The sequence below is a fragment of the Trachymyrmex septentrionalis genome, unplaced genomic scaffold, assembly GCF_001594115.1.
Source record: "Trachymyrmex septentrionalis isolate Tsep2-gDNA-1 unplaced genomic scaffold, Tsep1.0 scaffold20, whole genome shotgun sequence".
NCBI lineage: Eukaryota > Metazoa > Arthropoda > Insecta > Hymenoptera > Formicidae > Trachymyrmex > Trachymyrmex septentrionalis.
This window is the reverse complement of record NW_017305180.1, coordinates 4,289,427-4,309,366: the sequence shown is the minus strand read 5'-3', so window position 1 is coordinate 4,309,366 and position 19,940 is coordinate 4,289,427. Positions and strand designations below refer to the sequence as shown.

The following is a 19,940-nucleotide window of genomic DNA, read 5'->3' as shown; positions in this document are numbered from 1 at the left end:
AAATGAAATGCTAGTCTTACGATTTCAGAAAGTGATTTATCGTTGGAAAGCATGCACCAAGGTGATCATAGATATACGAATCGTTTCTTCCCGAATGAACTCTAGTACTATACACAGGTATAAAACATTACGGATTCACAGCAACAGGGCGACTCCCGGATATAACCTGCACTATCATGGCCAGGATTATGTCTAGAAATTACCTTGTTGCCGTGGATCCTCAATGTTACACTGTATATCACACCGGGGTTTTTGTTTGGGAGGCAACGACTTATGTATATCACCTTTATGTGTGTTTTTCAACGATATCACTTGCGCCGAGATCAGTGACTAGCAGTTGGTGGGTCTCCCATATTAGACAATTTTTTAACCGCACGTTAAATTCAAACGAATTAGTCGCACGTTTCATTGCGTTAAACATTGGATAAAATATCAAAAGTAAATTACCAATACGTAATTACGGATTCAACCAGATTATGGATAGAAAACAGATTTAAAAAATTCAAAAACTTGATCCGACATCACTTCATTGAATAATTTTCGACATTCAATAATTTCTCATTTGCTGGGCAAATTGTATTGTAATTACACGAGTAGTACACTGTAAATTTGTTGTTAGTTTACACAAACGGAGTCACGCTAGAGCCATTCAGTTATGAATCTAGTTCCTCGCCCTCATCGGAGGTGACAGAATAAACTGAGATCTTTGTGCTTCGGATGATCTTCATTAGTGAGCGCCAGCGAATTCGCAGTGACGCTTCCTCGAAATTTTCCGAAATAATGCACCCGTCTGACAAAAAATAAAATAAAATAAGATAAAAAACGAGAATAGAGCGGACGCGAATACGGACAGATCAAACTCGTTTCCACATGGAACTTTGGCTTGAACGAGACGTACGGGTATGATAGCCCACTTCGATTTATTTTATATTATACTACGGAACAGTCGCACGCATGATCGACCATAACACGTGGATTTCCGGAGACTTGACGCTTCGCGATCGCGTGACTGTGCGTCATTTTCTCGTACACGACATAGTAAGCTAGAAAGATGAAGAAGCTCAAGTCTACGGAGATGAGGTCGACATCGACGACCACCACGGTCACTGCAGCCTCGGTGACCAATATTGCGCCGCCATGTCGGGTGCCGGTTGACCTGGTACCGCGATCGGCACACTTACGCCAGGTGATATTAGACCTGCAAGAGAATCCATAGTATTCTTAATTTAATTTTATATAAAATTTCATGTAAGAATTACATGCAAGTTTAAAAAAAAAATTAACTTCGTAGTTGATTCAGTTTTTAATATAGTACACATATGTGTGTGTGTGTGTGTGTGTGTGTGTTACTGTAGATGTAAAAAAAAAATAATAGTTACAAGCATTTTTCGAGCATACAAATTTCGATTTCTTTTTTTGTATATGTACGATTGTCCTCTTTTCGTATCTATTAGAATATTGTTTCATTACTTCATCCTTTCATTGTCATATTAAATGCCATGCCGGTTATCAATGGATCGGTGCTACTAAACTAAAAAAAAAAAAAAAAAAAAAAAAAAAAACAAAAAAAAAAAAACAAAAAAAAATCTGTAAATATAATTAAAAAACCGAAGTAATTGTCTAAAATAATAAAGTACACGTAATAATTTAGTATAATTGAATTATATTATATATAATACATGTTATTAAAGTGTGATTATCTCTGTAATAAAAATGTCACTTTAACATCGCCGGAGATAAAAGAAAGTATTAAGCATTTAACGTGTCAAGAGATAAATAGATAATAATACGAAAGTAAAAGCATTTTTATCAAAATCTCGATTTTTTCCGTTAAGTATGTAAAGTGTATTAGTTTCTTTTTCATAATTATTTCACTACTTCAATATCTCTAAAAGATACATAAATAATAACACAAAAGTCGAGAGACTAAAAGAAATAGTATAGTAGTAACAAAATGTGCGCAATATGTACAACGCCTTGATAATATGAATTGCACATCGATATTAACATCTACAACCAATTAATTACCGAATAGAAATAACAAGCGCTCAGGCGGCTGATGTATGCGATGCAGGGATAATGTATGGACATGGAGCTAGATCACATTTGTACCGGATGTCCAGGTAAGGAGCCATAAAAGGAAGATCGGAACGATCGAAACCGTTCGATCGGGGATGAGACATTTGGGATGGTGAAGGAATGACAGAAGCGTGTATAATCCATTACCGGCGGGCTCGATAGCGTGTTATCCGTGGTAGCCGTAGTAGTAGTCCATCGGCTAGAGTGCAAGCAGCGAATGCAGTGAGTGCGGTAGACACTCACCGGTCGAGCTGGCGTTTTGATTGTACTGATTGAGGCTCGCCGCGTGATAGGGCTGCGTAGGGCTGCAGGTTGGCCTGGCGCCGTAACCGAGGTGAAGGGGCTCGTAGCTCGGTGGTCTCGCGACTCCGCACGAATAGCCATTATCCCGTTGTTGGAGGCACGCCCCAGGGCTCGGTCCGACGGTCATACCCACGGTCATACCCATCGGGCTCATGCCACCCCCGGTGGATAGCGAGGACATGCTACTCGTCGTGTGCTGATTCTGTTGGCTGGCGCCCGACATCGTGAAACTCGGCATCGACGTCATCGGGCTGTCAAGGGAAAGAATTTCATAATTGTTGCATTCACATGATCCTACAGCCGTTTCTTCCTCTGTCAAAAATAATTTTGTACGAAGCGCAAAAGAGAGCGGAACACGTTTCGCTCGAACCGATATGTCTTGACGATGGGATCATTTTATAGTATCACGTAGTGCGCTATAAAATGTTCATTTTTCTTAAACAGTAACTGTGGCTATAACAAGTGTTACGTTGTATTGTTTATAAATCCTGATTTATAAAAAATTGTTGCTCATTACTTTTGGAATAACTCTCGCACACTTTGTTAATAAGTCTATTCTACATGATTATTTTTTATTTTATTCTATCATATTTACTACAAATAGTTGACATTATTGTTTTTTCCTAGTTCACGCAACGTATTTATTTTTCTTACTTCCTTTGTACTTTATGATAGTTCATGTGTTTTACGTTTCCTTCAATTTTTTAATTATTATTTTTATATTATTTTTATAATTGCAAGTGTGAGAGTTTTCTTTTATTACGTCGAAAAATGGATTATACAGAATTCGAATTACTAAATATATTACGTGTAATTCACTTAAATAAAATAGATTGAATCATAAAAGTAACCATCAGACAGTTGATCGCAGAGCCAAGTACTGGATCAGTATCCATCTCGAACAGTTTAGGGAAAACTTTCAAAAGATGAACATCAAACTTTTGCGTTTCTCACCTGTACGAATCAGGCATGCTGGGTATTCCGGGGTACACAGCGGTGGGCGCAAACCCATGATGTATTCTAGGGGGTGAGGGTGGTGCCTGCGGAGGCGGCTGGCCCCCGAGTATCCCCGAAGGTGGCGGCGGCGTCGGATGGCCAGCACCCACTAGACTCACGCCGGCAGTGTGTTGCTGTTGCTGTTGTTGCTGTTGCTGCTGCTGCTGCGGTGGCGGTGGTGGATTATCCCTCCGTTGCGTGCGCAATTTCTCCTCGCGCCGCCACTTGGCCCGCCGATTCGAAAACCAGACCTGAGTTAGTGAACGAGAAGACAGACGAAGATACAGGTCAATCGCTAGGCTACGGATAACTTTCGTATCGGCTAACAGTCGTGGATAAAATAGTTTGTCGCGAAAACGCGTTACTCCCTGCGAAGATCTTTTAATCATATAATGTGTCGACTCTATGTTAATTAAGAACATCACCGAGCTTCGCGATCTTCGATCTTGGTGGTCGTGATAAAATGACCTGTATATACGCGTGGGGCGATATAGGAATGAAATGTCGACGCTGGTTTCAATAAAGAATGATAAGAAATCGACATTAGTTAGAAATAAATAAATTAAAATAATAAAATTACAGTTACGAAAAATAACTTTAACGTTTTTCTTCAGAAGCTGTCAACCATTATTCTGACATAGCTATAATTACAAGTTGTAATTAGCAGTTTTAAGAATTAAAAATGCATAGTGGATTTTTATACCAAATTAAAACAAATAACGAAATACCTATAATTGCTGGTGAAATATCTAAAAACTATGTCTTTAAAGACGACGATTAATTTGACGTTTAGAATAATTGAAACCTTCGCATAAATAGGCTAAAATCTTTTAATCATAAAATTACTTAGCTATAATATATTCAATAAATGGTCTTTAACTTGAAAATCATTGAACGGGTACGATCTTTGTTTTTTTTATAATCTTGAATATTTTATAATAATTATTATTTTTCTTGTAAATTATTAGACTGTTCTCGTCATTTATTCGATAATTTCGATCTTACACTCAGAGAAAATAAGATATAATTTTGGCAGTAATAATATAATACCTCTGTAATGTAACCCACCAGCAATATGCTATCCTTTTAAGGCACATTCGATTTTTTATTGTGAATTTTAAGAAAGTAGATCGCGTAAGATTTTATGCGAATAAAAAATTTGATTTTTTTGTGTTCCACATCTTTTTGATGCTAATTTTAATGAGCATATAAAGATTCGCAAACAAAATAAGTAAAATACAATCCGGCTTCTATTAAGGTAAAAATTTGTTGCCATTAGTTCACAAATATACAAAAATGTTTTCAGATGTTTATATAGTCTGGAACAATACAAAATCTGCTGTGAATCTCAACGTCTTATTTTGGAATCTAGATAGAAAATTTTACATTGCTGATGAAGAGTCAAGGGGATGCTGGACTGAAGCGAATTACCGACATTTACATTTTGCTTGGCTATTTCCAAATTGCCTTTACAGAATCGTAAAAATCTTATATATACAATAAAAGTAGACATATTAAGAAATAGTGGGAACTGACGATTTTACGCTAAGAATAAATGTAAAAAATTTAATATTATTTATATTTGCTCCTAATACGTACAGATGTCAACTCACAACAAAATGTTTGATTAATAAAAAATTCTTTAATTGTAAGTCATATGTGTGAAACGAAACACTGCCACTATGCGAAATACGTGAAAGAAGAATACTATTAATAAAATGAAGATTAAAAAAAGAATTTAGATTAAAATGCTTTCATGCACATATGCACGTGAAATATAAGTGCAGAGCAGTAATTGTGTCTAGTAGTAGGTGCTCGATCTTGCAAGAAATGGCGCTAGAATATGTTAAATTTAAATCAGAATAGGTGTACGCATTTGAGTGAGATAGAACGATAAAGCAAGAAAATGAGTTAAAAATTTTGCTATTATCGACATTAATCAAATTTTGCTCCAGCATCCCCGCAATTAGGCTTATAAAAGTATGAACGAGAGTAAAGTACTAAAAATAGTTAAAATATAAACATGGCAGCAAATGTTGGAACACCAACGTTGGATATTAACATTAAATATCATTTCATTAATTGTTATACGTAACTATATTAAATAATATAGAAATAGCAAAATTATATAATATATAATTATGATGTAGACTTCATGCAGTAGATTAACATAAATGTATTCTTTCGGTTTAAACTTTAAACAAATAATTTCCTTTTACTTTTAAGTCATTATGCTGTAATGACATCCTATACATGCAACAATAATATTTTTTATTAATCAAACTATTTTACGTTACCACTTTTTTCGTACTCTAGTCTCATCGTACGTACTTGCTACAAACGATTAATGTTACTATACTTCTTCATTAATGACATCCTACGACAGACTTTTGTATTAATATTATTTCGTAGATATATTTATAGATTATTATATGACTATTTTCTCATACTCTCCATTCTCATTGTATTTATTACAAACATTACTATTGTATATTTTCTTATTATAATGATGATATACTTTTTTTTTATATCAATAAGATTTTTTTCTCAACTAAATTACTTTTCATTCTTCTCAAATTATTATTTTTATCACAAATTATTTATACTTATCACAAATAATTATTATTTTCTCACTTTATCTAAATTTTTTTATGTTTCTTATTACAATTTCATAACGTAAAATACTATTTCCTTTGAATTTTAGTTACTGATACTACTTTTTCTTTAAATACACATCTGTTTCTAAGTCTCGTTTCCACAATATATGATTACCTACAGATTAAAGGTACCAAGGCATTCATGAATGAATTTCATTGATGAATCTCTCGGTAACCATCGATCTTTGGGTAACCACATATTGTGAAAACGGGCCTAAGCATTCTTGTAGTCAAGGTGGAACGCTGCGCTGAATAGTCACCTGTATTCGTGCCTCCGGTAGGCCAATCTTGCCGGCGAGTCTTTCCCTGGCGAATACGTCCGGGTAATGCGTCCTTTCGAACTCCTTCTCGAGCGCGTCGATCTGCTCGTTGCTGAAGCTCGTGCGATTCCTCTGCAGTTTCCTCTTTAGGCGAAGACGCGCCTGATCGTCATCGGCGCCGCCTGACACGCTGCCAGCGTTGCTGTTGTCACCACCGCTATTCGTCTCGTCCGAGTGCGCGCCACCCTCGAGCTCGGTTACTGTAATAATAAAACGCATCGTGCACTATTATCAACGCCTTTCGCGCGAACGGCTATTACGGGCAATCTCGAGTCTTCTTTTATCGTGTTATATAGTTACGACAATTTTCGTGCTAAGGGCCTCTTTCACGGATTAACATTCGAGAATTAGAGAGATTTATTGTTCACAGTTAAACGCTAAAAGCAAACCTTATATATCTTTAGAACTTCGAAGTTTGTCTATTACGATTTAATGTTGAATATCAAATGTTATATCAATCGCCAACACCCGAAGATTCGTCCAAAGAAAAAAAATCCATCTCGAAAGGATTCAAAGCAACTTTTCGCAATCGTCGAAAAATTTTCTTTCGAATTAACTAATCGAAAGTCGATTAATAAAAAAGTCACAAGTTAGTAGACAGTGCTTACATAATTTTTGTCGAAATACCGATAAGCGTTATCGTCTCCAAATCTGTTCGCGATATTGCTCGGCAAGCTAATGCCTTCCAGAAATCCTTCCCGACAAGGGGAGGGACGATGTATTATCGATATCAGCGTGCGTGATAACGCGTCGCACGATTTGTGGTTTCGTGGCGCTTACCCTCCTCCCCATCCTCCCCATCCTCCCCCTCCCCCCTCCCCCCGAGTTTCTTATATCAATTCCTACGCGCGAAATGCGCTCGCGCGTGTATCTGCGTGTGTACGTGTGTTTGCGTGTACGTATCGGTGTGCGTATGTGAACGAGCAGCGGGCGATATAGGCAGGCGTCGCCGAGTGAACCTTATCGTCGGTTTCTGGGTGAGCGCGTCGAGGCGTCACTGGGCTCGCTACGACGACGAGATGAGGGGGGGAAGGACGGTGAGGAGACACACGGGGTAGAACGAAGAGAGGATGACGAGGGTTGGAGGAAGCTACAGGCAAGGGGGTGCCCGATAAGACGACGGGCGTCCCGACGCCAGTTGCCGGCCACCCCCACGAGATACGCCACTGTCATTCCACGGCTACCTCCTCTCCGCCTGGAGAAACTCGAGTCAGAGTCTGGCCCGATGTGACACGTGACACACTGATGCTGTTATTGGCTGTTATATTCTACGTATAATCAATTCTGTTCTATATATATATAATATATATATATATATATACAGTTGGTGATAAGGAAAAATAAAATGGTTCGTTTTTCTCGTTTTAATTGACTTTGAGCGTGTCCAATTTATATTTAAACTATATTTTATTTATATATTCGACATATATGTTATATATGGAATGATAAAGAATTTGCTTTTTGTTCATTGACTTATTATCACGCTGTTTGTGGACACACAGTTGTATGCCATTTTTTAGAATTTAATTTAAATCTTTGTTAAAAATAATCTCGTTAGGTTAAAAATCATCACGTGAAAAATCAATTAAGAGAAATAATTATATTTTTTTTACCAAAGTAGATCTTGGTGCTTAAAAATATTAGTATGCAAATGTTTTGCAAATACTTTTTCAAATATTTCATTTTATAAATTGTGCGCCGATTCGGTTTGTAGGATTTAAAACGCAATCGCAAACTGAAGCTGATGATAAATATTAAACTCAAATTAGCTTGATCGTAAATTTAATAATGCTAATATAACCACTTTAAGAGCCTGCAAATAACTTATTGCAAAAAATATCACCTCACTCTACGGGTGAAAATATTTTTCGATAAAAAAGAATAGCTTGACCAGATTCTGATTTGCATATCTCTTTCTATTTCTCTATAAAAATATTTTCTAGTTGTCGCAATATATTCGTGATATACAAATAGTAAATTGCAAAAAAAGCTTCGGTGAAAATGTCGGTGAAATTCAATAATAGTTTATAGTATCAAAAGCTGGTTCCTCGATACGTTTCTCTGAATTACTCTCGATATGCATAATAAATAACGTCAAGAAGTTGCAAATAGCTGTTATCGTTAAGATAACCTTGTCGACATGGGATAGTATATCACGTTTTCCATGTATAACGTCAAATTAGAAGCGCTCACGAAACTCGAAGGTAACGAAAACGTCCGTAATAATCGTCGTATAAGCGGCAAAACCCGGGGATACAACCCTGCCCCTCTCGAGCCACCCTTTCCTCGTCCATGTGACTCGCTCGAGGAAGTAGCTGGCAGACGGCCACGCTAGTAGCGGCAAAGTTCTCGCGGCTCGGTAGGGTTGGTGGTTGCTTCGAACTTCCACCCCCCGATGTACCGAGGAGAATCGAGTGCGACGTTAGCGTACAAGTTCCTAGTCCTCATTCCCCCTTTCCCCGTTACTCCCGAAATCTCCCTCGTCTTCATCCCCCAGCCCTGAGTTTGCTCCTTCGTAGCACCGTGCACTGCAAACGATATCCTTAGGGGGCGGCCCTCCGTCAGTATCTGTACGGTACGGGGTTAACGCTACGAGGGTGTCTTAAGCGATAATTAAAACCGCCTTAACCCTCTCTCCCTTCCCCATCCCATTCCCCTCCCCCGCCCCCCTCTTTCCATCCCTGCGAAATTCGAAGAGCAACTTCGGGCCTTCGCGGTTGCTGGATCTTGCGTCTTTACTATCACGGGGCCAAGTCGCGCTCCTCTCACGTTGCTCATCGCTTTCTATGCGGTATACACGCGAGTTTAATGCCGACGCGGAGCTCGAGCGTTTAAGGGAGAAAATCTATCGTAAGAGCGTATAGAGGAGTAAACCAGCATCAACAGCACGAACCGTCAACCAAAAATATCTATAATACATCATTTTTTATGATATATCCATCAAATCGTTTAAAGATTCTAATATGAGAATGGAATAAAATTTATTCTCTTCAGCATTTATAGATCAGAGAGCATACAAAGTTAAGAAGAGAACTTTATTTACAAATATTGTTCCTACCTCATTCTCTCTCTCTCTCTCTCTCTCTCTCTCTCTCTCATCCTCTTTCACATGCTCTCCTATTTTAAATTGTTTAAATTGTCCTATTCTTCTTTTTCTATCTTTATTATTGCATTTCTATCTTATATGCTTTTGAATACATCTGCGCATTAACATCTGCATTTGATTCTTATTAGCCTATAAGTTGTTCTTTTCATTGTTATATATATATATATATATGTACATAAAATTCCCGATAATGTAATATATACACTGCAATTGAATCGTTAATAAATTTCCTTGAAATAACGTCAAGTTATTCAGAATGGTTTTTTAATCATGAATTTTAATAACGTCTCGAATAAACGGTAATTTAAAAACTTAGTATGATTTAAATAGAGATTATTATACTAATCGAATAATACTCTATTTACATAATATCAATCAAAAGGTATTTATTTATACTTCATATACGTATCGACTCTCCCGCCTGAAATAAATCGATTAAATCATATGAATTTATAAGGAATATATTGACGTGTGTAAATTATTTTCAGGGAATAATTCAATCGGCGATTTCCCTTTCAATCCCTTCATGCATTCATATATAAATTATTGTCCCGAGTTCTTTAGCTGCGGCAACACATCATCTTTGTACCTTTTAATGAACAGAATCTCTAAATCTTAGAGATTCTAAAAGTGTCATAGCTTCAAATATGTTTACGCGACCTGCTGCGATAAATGAACGGAAACAATAAAAGAGAGAGAGAGAGAGAGAGAGAGAGAGAGAGAGAGAGAGAGAGAGAAACGTGGAAGAGAGAAAGAGAAAGAAGAAAAAGAGAGGAGAACCCTCCTAAAGCTCATCTCCTTACTAAAGAACGTTCGGAAGGCAGGAGCTAAACGCGGGACTATTTTATCCGTGGAGGGGAATCCATGCCACCCAGGCAGCTTCTCGTCTCCTCCTCCTTTCCTCACTCTGTGTCCCCCCTTTCCCGTTTCTGGCCCCAACCAGATCATTCGTATCTTCCTTCAACGAATTATCCACCAACCGGGACTGCCGTGCGTTCAAGCGTGATGGCGGAACTATTCGAGGTTTAATCTACCAACGTTGTCGCCAATGAATTCGATATTTCTTTCGCGCGAGATTGTTAATAAAGTTTTCACAGTCGACGCGCCTTGTATATTTGTCCATGCAGCTTGCTATGAGCAAAAATATATACGTACAAAGTAGCTTTGATAATAAATGAATCAAAGTTATAGTGTGTTGTAAAAAGGCGACATTTTCACGAATAAAAAGATGCAGCTCTCTAATTTCGTATCCATTACCTTTCTCTCTCTATTATAATTAAATATTTCTATACTTACACAATCAGAATATAAAATACGTGAGTAATACCTAAAAATGTATTTGAAAATATTATAATTATTTTTTAAGCGAAATCAAAGAGTTTAAATAAATTATTTATTTCGTCTGGAAGAAAAAGAGAAAGAGACCCTATTTTATACTTGTTGCTTTATCTTATTGTTTTTTTTTTCTCGAATCAAAGGATAGCAGATGTTTTACATTGTTCGAAACATTCGCCAGTTTTACAAACCGGGACTGATTTGCAATCGCTAGAATGCACCGCGTCGTCGAGCAGAGTTCGAGGAGTCGCGCGTGCACGACTCGCAGAGTCGAGTGGCGATCGACGGGCAAGAGAAGGGACGTTTATTACCGTCGATAATGGGGTGGTGTGCACTTAGCTAAACGCTTTATAAACTACGCGGGTATTGTTGCATGAACGTACGCAGTCGCGACAATGCTGCGCACTATTGCGATCTCGTGGCATTGTAGCGGGCGTATCGGTAGTTTACTTTCAATCGTCGCTTGCCGAAGGGGGAAGGATCAAATCGTCAAACGCAGCCAGTAAGAATAACAAGAGCGAAAAAACAAAGGATGAAAAGAAAAGAGAGAGAGAGAGAGAGAGAGAGAGAGAGAGAGAGAGAGAAAAGGGAGGGGGGGGGGAGAAACAATTTCGGAACAAACCGAGAGGAAGAAGGATGTCGAGAGAGAAAGTGATTCTCTCGTTTTCCTCTCTCCTTCTCTCGAAAGTTTCTGTTACCCACGTGTCCTCCTAACTTCACGAGAGTCACTCGAACGAAAGAAGTAAAAAATAAAAAAGAGAAAGAAAAACACTCTGCAAGAGGAGACTCTTGACTTGGAAACTACTACCTCTCTTATGACCACGTGGGGAGGACCATTGCGGGATCAGATTCGCAGGGCGATGATTCTCGACAACGATCGAAGGAAACAATGCTACACTTACGCGGTGGAGAACGCGTAAGTAAACGGTGAGCGTAGTTCACTCATGCGTGCCACGCAATCGATTGTGCCGATCGAGACCGGAAGAGAGGCACGTTTCTTCTCCTCTTCAGTGACGAACACTGTGGCGAACGCGAAGTGGCAAGCGCAAAATGGCCAACATTTCAGATGCGAGCTTCGTCGAGGTGTGATTAACGCGGCACGTTTCGTTGCTCCGAGAGAGAGAGAGAGAGAGAGAGAGAGAGAGAGAGAGAGAGAGAGAGAGAGAGAGAGAGAGAGAGGAGAAACGTTTTACGGTTTGTGCGACGAGAGACCGGGCTCTCGAAACTCGGCAATGAACGATCAATGCACGCGTAAACACCTTGTGCTAATTCAATCTTAAAACTACTCACTGTTTAAAAGGATTCTTTTATGTCGAGTAAAGAATAAATATAATCTTCCAAAAGAAATTTCTTTTTCTAAATATTTTCAATATTAAACGAAAATTTGTTCGTTCTTTTCTTTATATATATATATCTTGTAAAATTTAATCAAAAGAATAAATGAATTCCTATCCTAGCTTAATCAGATATATGATATTAATGGAAAATTTTATTTGTAACATAAAATTTATTTTCTATAATAATACAGGAAATTTTATTTTAATGTTTTATTTCATTTATCGCATTAATTGAAGACAATTTTTTAAATAAAAGTTCCCCTATGTGAATAAATTGCGTGACTAAAATAAAATGTAAATTGTAATGAAGTTCCCCTTTTTTAAAATGCTCTTTTTTTCTTACATTATATGTAACAAATAAATTCTTAACACAATTGGCTTTTTATCACGTTGTCACGTTATCGCACTACAAAATCTTTGTCATACAATCTTTCAAGTTAACTATGCACAGAAGATAACAATATCGAACCTGGCTTGACTAAACGTTAAGCTGGTAAACGATCGGTTAAGATTGAAGGCACGAGAATTGAGGGACACGTGGAGGGAGGAAGCCTTGGATGGAAGAGACCAGATGCACTCCGCGTCGAATGGCGTCAGAATGGCAGCGATGATACAGATGTTACGCGCGCGTGATGCTCGTTCGAGCGAATAAGAGTCAACGTCGGTGCGGAAAGTCTGACGGCCATTATTATTAGGGGCCCGGCTAATAATGCGTAATGCCGACCGCGGCCGTCCTTTTTTTCGTGCATTTTTATTAGCGTTCCTACTCACCCCACGATATAATGTTGTATTTCCCCTCGCTATGTTTGTGACGCCATAGGTGCGCGGTGCACGCGAAGGCAGAAGTGAACGGATCCGGGCACCACCCGTTCCGGTGTGACACTTCGCACCCCTCGGGATGACGATTATCGTTTTTAACCCGACTAGAAAAGCCAGTCGGTGACAATGGCCGGCCATGATGCGTTAGCAACGGCCATCCAGATGTCGTAAAAATGGCGCGAGGGGGGCGGGAATGATGGGACCTAAGAAGACATAGGGAGGAACGCGAGGTATAGCGAGTCGAGGATGCGCACTCGTTAAAAATGATGACGGCGCATAAACTGAACAAAAAAAAACTGTAATTGTACATAACTGTGATAAATAAAAACAAACAGCAAATTTCTCAAAATGGCTCTTTAGCCAGTGAATCATACTTCGTTATAATATCTTCATAATTCAAATAATACATTTTTAAATTGCAAATACAAAATTAATAATTTCTGAAAGTATTAATAATTAATAATTTATGAAAACACGAATAATTAATAATTTATGAAAATTAATTTTAAATCATTGCAAAATTATAATATTACTTCAGAAATAGCGGTCAAAGAGTGCTAATTTTATTTTATTTCATTTTCATTACAGTATTAGCTTATTAAGTTGAGCGGAAACAGAATTTAATAATCGAGAAATTCGATAAAAATCACAATCTCACTGATATTGGTACAACAAATTCAAAAAGGATCGTGAGAACAATTTTTGGGAAAGATGTTTCGGGATACAGTAATATAAGTGCAGTAATAGCGAAGGGTAAGAGAGAGCCCTCTCGTTGCAAAATTGCTATCCTATCGCTCGAGAGCGGATAGGAATAAGGGGTATAATCCGCTTCGACCTAATGCCTAATCCTACGAACAAATTTATTGGATTCTCCGTCTCTTAAAGCCGAATATGCATCGAACTTTCGAAAAGCGTACTTGTCGGAAATGTATTTCGCGGATTAGGGTTTTGTGCTGCCTTTCGATCGAACCGCTAAATGTTGTGTAACAACGAACATTACATTATTCGCAAGAAATATAAAAACGCAAAACACATGAAACTCATAATACCAAAATATAATTTTGACGTATAACTGAAAAATATGGATAATCCTGAATAATATAAGTATATATTATATTTACATTATCGTAATTGTCAGACAAAATTTTATGATCACCGTGGAGATGAAGATACGCGCCCTAAATTTTGTAAAGGATCTCAATACAATAGCAATGAAAATTATTTGTGATACTCCAAAGTTAATAGAGCGAGCGTCGCAGGTGAACCTCCATCATTCAATTCATTTGGCCGATGCCATCGCGATTAACATCGTCGAATAATTCGATATAGGACCGTGACAACGGTCGCGTAAAGTTGTATTCAAAGGGTTAACACATTCACCGGCTCGTCAATGACGCGTTTCCGCGCGAGGAACAACGGCGGACGAGTTCCGGGCAGAACAAGCGCTCTCCAGCCGTGTTAAATGGCCGGAAAGAAACGAGGTGTCGACCCCGGGCTGGATTAAAGGCTAAGCTGTGGAATATGGACCGTGCTGGTAGTACCGAGCGTGTATACACGAGGCTGCCAGCACGCGTGTACGAGATATAGACACCGGGTAGCCAGTGATACGTGAACGCGAAGGGGTTGCACGCGTGTCCGACGCATACTCATTTGCATGTGCGCTGATTTAATACACCCACATTCGCCCGACCCGTTGACCGACACAGCATCGATATATAATAATGTGATAACGGCTTTCAAAGCAGAGCGGAAAGAAAAAATTGTAGAAACTTCGTTTATTATTTATTAATTAATAATAATTAACTTACCAATTATCATTGTATTCGAAAATTCGGCTTATACTGTTCGAACCAATAGCTACATAGAAGTGATAAAAAATTATTCTATCCCAACTCAACTAATTCCCAACTAATTTAGCCTTTAAAGAATAATTCAAGTTTCACTTTATTACAATACACAATATATTTGTATAAAATAATTAAATATTTGTTATTTTACTCAATAATCTAAATATTAATGTGTATTAATATAATATAGCATAAAGCTCTCGAAAAATGCAATAATCTATAAGATGAGCGATGATAAAACCATATGAGGCATACAGGCTTCATTTTGATTCGCGAAAAACGCATCGAAGAATTAAACACACAACAGCAATGTGAATACCACAGTCCGGAGAGATACCATGGACAAACGCGAAGGCAGATACACGGGAAGAAGTTCGAGAATCGATCAAGCGAGCGGGCAGACGCTACAGAGAAAGCGCGTGAAACCAAGTAAAGAGAAGCGCGGGCGATGCAGAAAGGAAAATATTGGAAACTCCATTAGCGGCGGTGCAACCAGCCGTACACCGGAATACATAAGCAGCTCCTATAGAGAGCGAGAGGGAGGCAGATGAAGAGAACACGGTGGAAAAACGGTGGAGCAGCTATGGGGATTATTACGCGATTCATTTGTAACATTCCCTCCCCGTTTCCAACAGCTACCGCTGTATCTCTTCCTTTCTTCGGGGTCTCTCCTTTATGATCTTTTCTCAGTTTCGCTTAGACGCATATTCGACGGAATGCCGAATCTGCCAGATCTTCTTTGCGTTCCGGTAGTTTTCTCTGCATTACTTTTCTTTCTTCCGTTCTATTTATTCTTTTTGTTAAATTTTCTTATGCATAATTTAATTAAATATCAGTTTACAATTTAGTTCGGTTAAATATCTTGTTAAAATAATGACTTCCACTTTATTTAACTTTTTCCTGTCTTTGTCAAACAATTTAAACAAACTTTTCACTTTTTCGAGTTCATATTTAACAAAAATGTTGAAATAATAAAAAAAAAAGAAAAATTAAGTTTCAAGTCTAAAAAATGCATTTGACCTAATTTTACGAAATGTTTATTTCGGAAAAACGCACGGAATAAATCATAAGACTCTCGCGCGTATCGTACGTGAAAAATAAAAACGCAAATTACTACGGCGAAAGATTTTACGATAAAGGTAGCTACATCAAATATCGCGAAAGTGCGTCTCATCTTGTCATACATATTTTCCGGGGTTGTTACAACGGGCGGTCGGGTGGCACGTTATTAATTTGCTTTTTCTTAATTCGACGCGGAACAACGAATCGCCAGCTACTAAACGCCGTGAAATCGCTCGACGATAACACGGATCTCGCGGTGCACGGAACTCGCGCGATTATTTCCGGCCTCTTGAGCCGCGATGTACTTTTGCAAGTTTCGCCTCTTCGAGACTTCCAGACCCTCCTCCTCCTCCTCCTCCTCCTCCTCCTCCTCGTCCTTCTTCACCTATTCAACCGATCTTGCACCCCGTCTTCCCCCTTTCCTCCCCTTGCTCCACTTTCCTCCGCTGCGCGATGCGGTTAAGCTCCGTTTACGCACGGCGCGTCGCAGTTTCTCTCTTCCCGATTTCCACGAAGCTTTTCTCGAATCGCAGAACATCATGGCTAAGCCAGTTACCCCCGATTCGCGCCCCCGGTTTGCAACTATTCGAACGCGAATGTGACATGAGATACTTGCCAACCAAAAGAAAAGTAATGCACTCCCGGTAGTCATAAATAAGGAAATATTTATTCGTCAAAAATGCTGAATGAAATGTATTTATTGCATGTAACATTTTAATACGAATCATTATTATATTTATACCATTTTGTTGCTAGAAATTATATTCTTATATCAGTTTTTACCTTCGGTCATTGAAGAAATGGAATAGTTTGTTGTCATAAAGAATTCGGTATTTTTTACCGTAAATTTCAATAACGTTTATTCCCATAAATGTGAAATAAAGATAAATAGAAATTTTAAGATTATTATTATATTAACAACGATTATTATATTAGAATAGTTTTTAAGCGGACTTGCTGTAAACTTATAATGCAGAACTGAAGGATTATACTTAAACCAGCCGTTAAAACCAAATAGATGTAAAGAAAAAGAAAGTTCACTCTTTTGTAAAAATATCTATTCTACGTAAAGAGGTTTTCATCCAGGCTTTAGTGCGACACGTGGAAGATGCTGTCGTTCTTCTTTTATCGGCGATGTAAGGACGGAAGGTACCATGATAGAGAGCGATTAAATGTGAGCGAAGGGTTGAACTTCGAGGCGCGCTAATACTTCGGGCAAACTCCGTGACGCCTGTGCACAGTTGGTTAAACCGGCAAACATTGACTGACTTTCACGCATTTCGCGTTAATTCGACGATGTCGGAGGTGCCTCTTCGTTACTGGCAGTATCAGTTGTGCAAGTATCTATCTATTATAAGCAACGAATGCTTAGACTTGTGTTTTAAATAAGCCACGTTACTGAATCTCGCACTTATATTGTACTTTTACGAGATAAATTTTGAAGAAAAATACAATATTTAATCGGCTGGTATACATTTCATATAAGATTTGAAACGTTAAAAGAAACGTTAAAAAATTATATTTACCGCAACATATAATTTGTGGCCAATGAATTTATAAATAGTGCTATATGAAGAAAATTTATAATGCAACTGCATATCCCTTGTGTTGTTTTATGACAACGTCGATAATGAATAAAAAATATAATATAACAAATTAATGTTATGAAAATCATCAAGAAGTAATTTTAGTTTCTCTTCATGGTATAGTTACAAAAATCTTGAGTCTAAAATTTTTACTATAATAATAATGCGATAAATATCAACCGTACGAATCGCCATTTCACGCCTCTTGCAAATTTATGGGAACAAACGAAATTACGCTTAATCCACGCTGACGCGAAGGCTCAGAATCGAAGCCGTTTTATTGTTAACCGGTGTGGCAGCAAATGATCTCGCGTCGATGCTACAAGTCGCGCACTACAAGTGACCAGAATGTAAATCGAAAGCGCTTTCGAAACTTCTCCCCAATGGTTGAAACCGGCGCGGTGGTGGCAGGCGAAGGCCTTAATTCGTTTACGACTTGCAAAACGAGCCTTCTGGGAGCGCGCAACTGGTAGCCAAACAGTTTGCACACCGTCACGCACCCCCGTGGCATGTCCCAAGGGTGCTGCTGACGAAATAAAATCCCGCGGCAAGTAAAACCGCCGCGGTTTAGCTTCTGACAATCTTGATGGATCGATAGTGAGAAAGTTATAGCTTCAATGGGCATAAGCGGAATCGTTTAAAGTCTATTATAATGTGTAATTGAAACAACTTTCCATGATATTTATACAAATTTTACTATTTTTATTTTAGATATTTATTACTGGTTGTAAACTCTTAAGAAGCAAACAAACAAATTATATTGAGATCTTTTTATATCCTATTTAGGTATTTGATTATTATTCTTAATTAATTACTAGTAAATAATAATAAGTTAACTAGACTGCTATGCAAAAGGTAAAAGTAGCAAGGATTGGATACGGTTAAGGCTAGATCTTGGTACTCTTAATAATGTTTATAATGCAAATTTTTAAATATCTTCAGTTATCTAAACTGCGTGCCGAATGTTGTCGGACTTGAAACGCAATCACAAACTAAAGTTGAAATAATAAGAACACAAATTAAATTTCTTGGTTCAATAATGATACTAATAAGTATCTTAAAGCACTGAAAAGAATTTATTAAAAAAAATACTTATTTAAATTATTAAAGTTAGTTATTCCAACTTTCCTCCTTTATTTATCTTATATAAAAAATAAAGTTTTAAAAATTGAATAAATGAAAAAATATAACAATCAATAAATTGGGATTAGTAGACGCACATTGTGCATCAAGTAGACTTGTGTCAGGTAGATCATCGATAAATTCGTCATCGAAGAAGGAAGATATTCGTTTAGATTCGCTCACGAGACCTTCGAACACGTAATCGTCCAGATAGGACACGCAGATTGCGTGCAGATTGGCTCATTTATTTCTTCGGAGACATATCGTGGATCAAAAAAGAATCTATGTCATTGTAAGTCGATGCGAACGTAACAGACATCGTGTCCGATTACAACACTTTTATAGCGGATTCGTGAGAAATCTCGTTATGTTTTTAGGTTTGGCTTTTTAGGAAAGGATTCTATAGGAGAGAGCGCCAAACTTTGGAAATATGGACTCAAGACTGCACAATTAGTTTCTTTTGTAGAATAATATTCTGGCGTTCATATTAATGCATCCCTCTATTCGCGTTGTAAAGTCTACAACTATTAAACTCTAAGAAATATTCGTGTAACAATTAACAAATTCAGTTACATTTATTAATCTCGCTCCTAATATTCTTTGATTACTAGATTATTATAAAGACATTTATAAATAAATATTAACTATCGGTAATCAATTAATAACTATAATATTTTAAATTAGTTTATTTAATTTTCAGGTTATTGTAGATCTAAAAGGACTCTAAAATACTCTAATATACAATTTACCAATCGTAAATAATATTGTGAAAAATTTCAGAGAAGATGAAAGTGTTTTACGCTCGCTACATACTTTTTCCGTCGTGTTGTTCTCACCGAAACGTTGTTGATTCATTTTAAATGTGAAGCATTTCAGCACGCCTGCGACCCGATGATCTCTCCCTATCTGTTTGCCGATGATCGATGTAAAATTGCAGTGGAAACAAGACCGCGCGCTACAACGAACGGTGTTGTTTCACGTTCCCCGGAGGGATCTGATTGCAAACGAATGTGGCGGGGTTACAGTCTCCCTTCATAGACGATTAATCCAGTTTACTCGCAGACGTTACCTCGGCATGGGGTTCTTGTAAGCCGAGAATCCGCACAAACGTCCCTCCCGCGCTTAAATATATTCAATTACGGAACTCAAACCTGCGCGCGGCTTCTCCTTTCTTCGTCCCTCTTTCTTCCCACTCTCTCACGTCTTTTCATTTTCATACATCCGTGTAACATCCAAAGTCGACTTTTCAATTGCTATTTCGACGTGCTGGGAATCTCTTCGGCAAATTGCTCGGCGGTTTACGAATTCATCTCGTTGAAATATGCGCTTTCTTATTATTGACCGATATCGCGCCAATTGCATTTATTATCG

At 37.9% G+C, this 19,940-nt stretch overlaps 1 protein-coding gene across 4 annotated transcripts in view; it reads right to left on the bottom strand.

Annotated features, from left to right (window-relative positions):
- Positions 1-571: 571 nt before the first annotated feature.
- Positions 572-19,940, bottom strand: part of LOC108747692 (paired box protein Pax-6-like) — a 116,681-nt gene continuing 97,312 nt past the window's right edge. For 2 of the 4 annotated variants that reach the window (XM_018485336.1, XM_018485335.1), the window contains 4 exons: positions 6,296-6,555; positions 3,337-3,629; positions 2,323-2,633; positions 1,030-1,198 (listed from right to left, as the gene is read on the bottom strand). In XM_018485336.1, the coding sequence (XP_018340838.1) occupies positions 1,104-1,198; positions 2,323-2,633; positions 3,337-3,629; positions 6,296-6,555 (959 nt within the window). In that variant the 3' untranslated portion in view covers positions 1,030-1,103. Of the gene's footprint in view, positions 1,199-2,226; positions 2,634-3,336; positions 3,630-6,295; positions 6,556-19,940 lie in introns of all 4 variants that reach the window. The other 2 variants (XR_001939256.1, XM_018485337.1) reach the window with 2 other exon arrangements.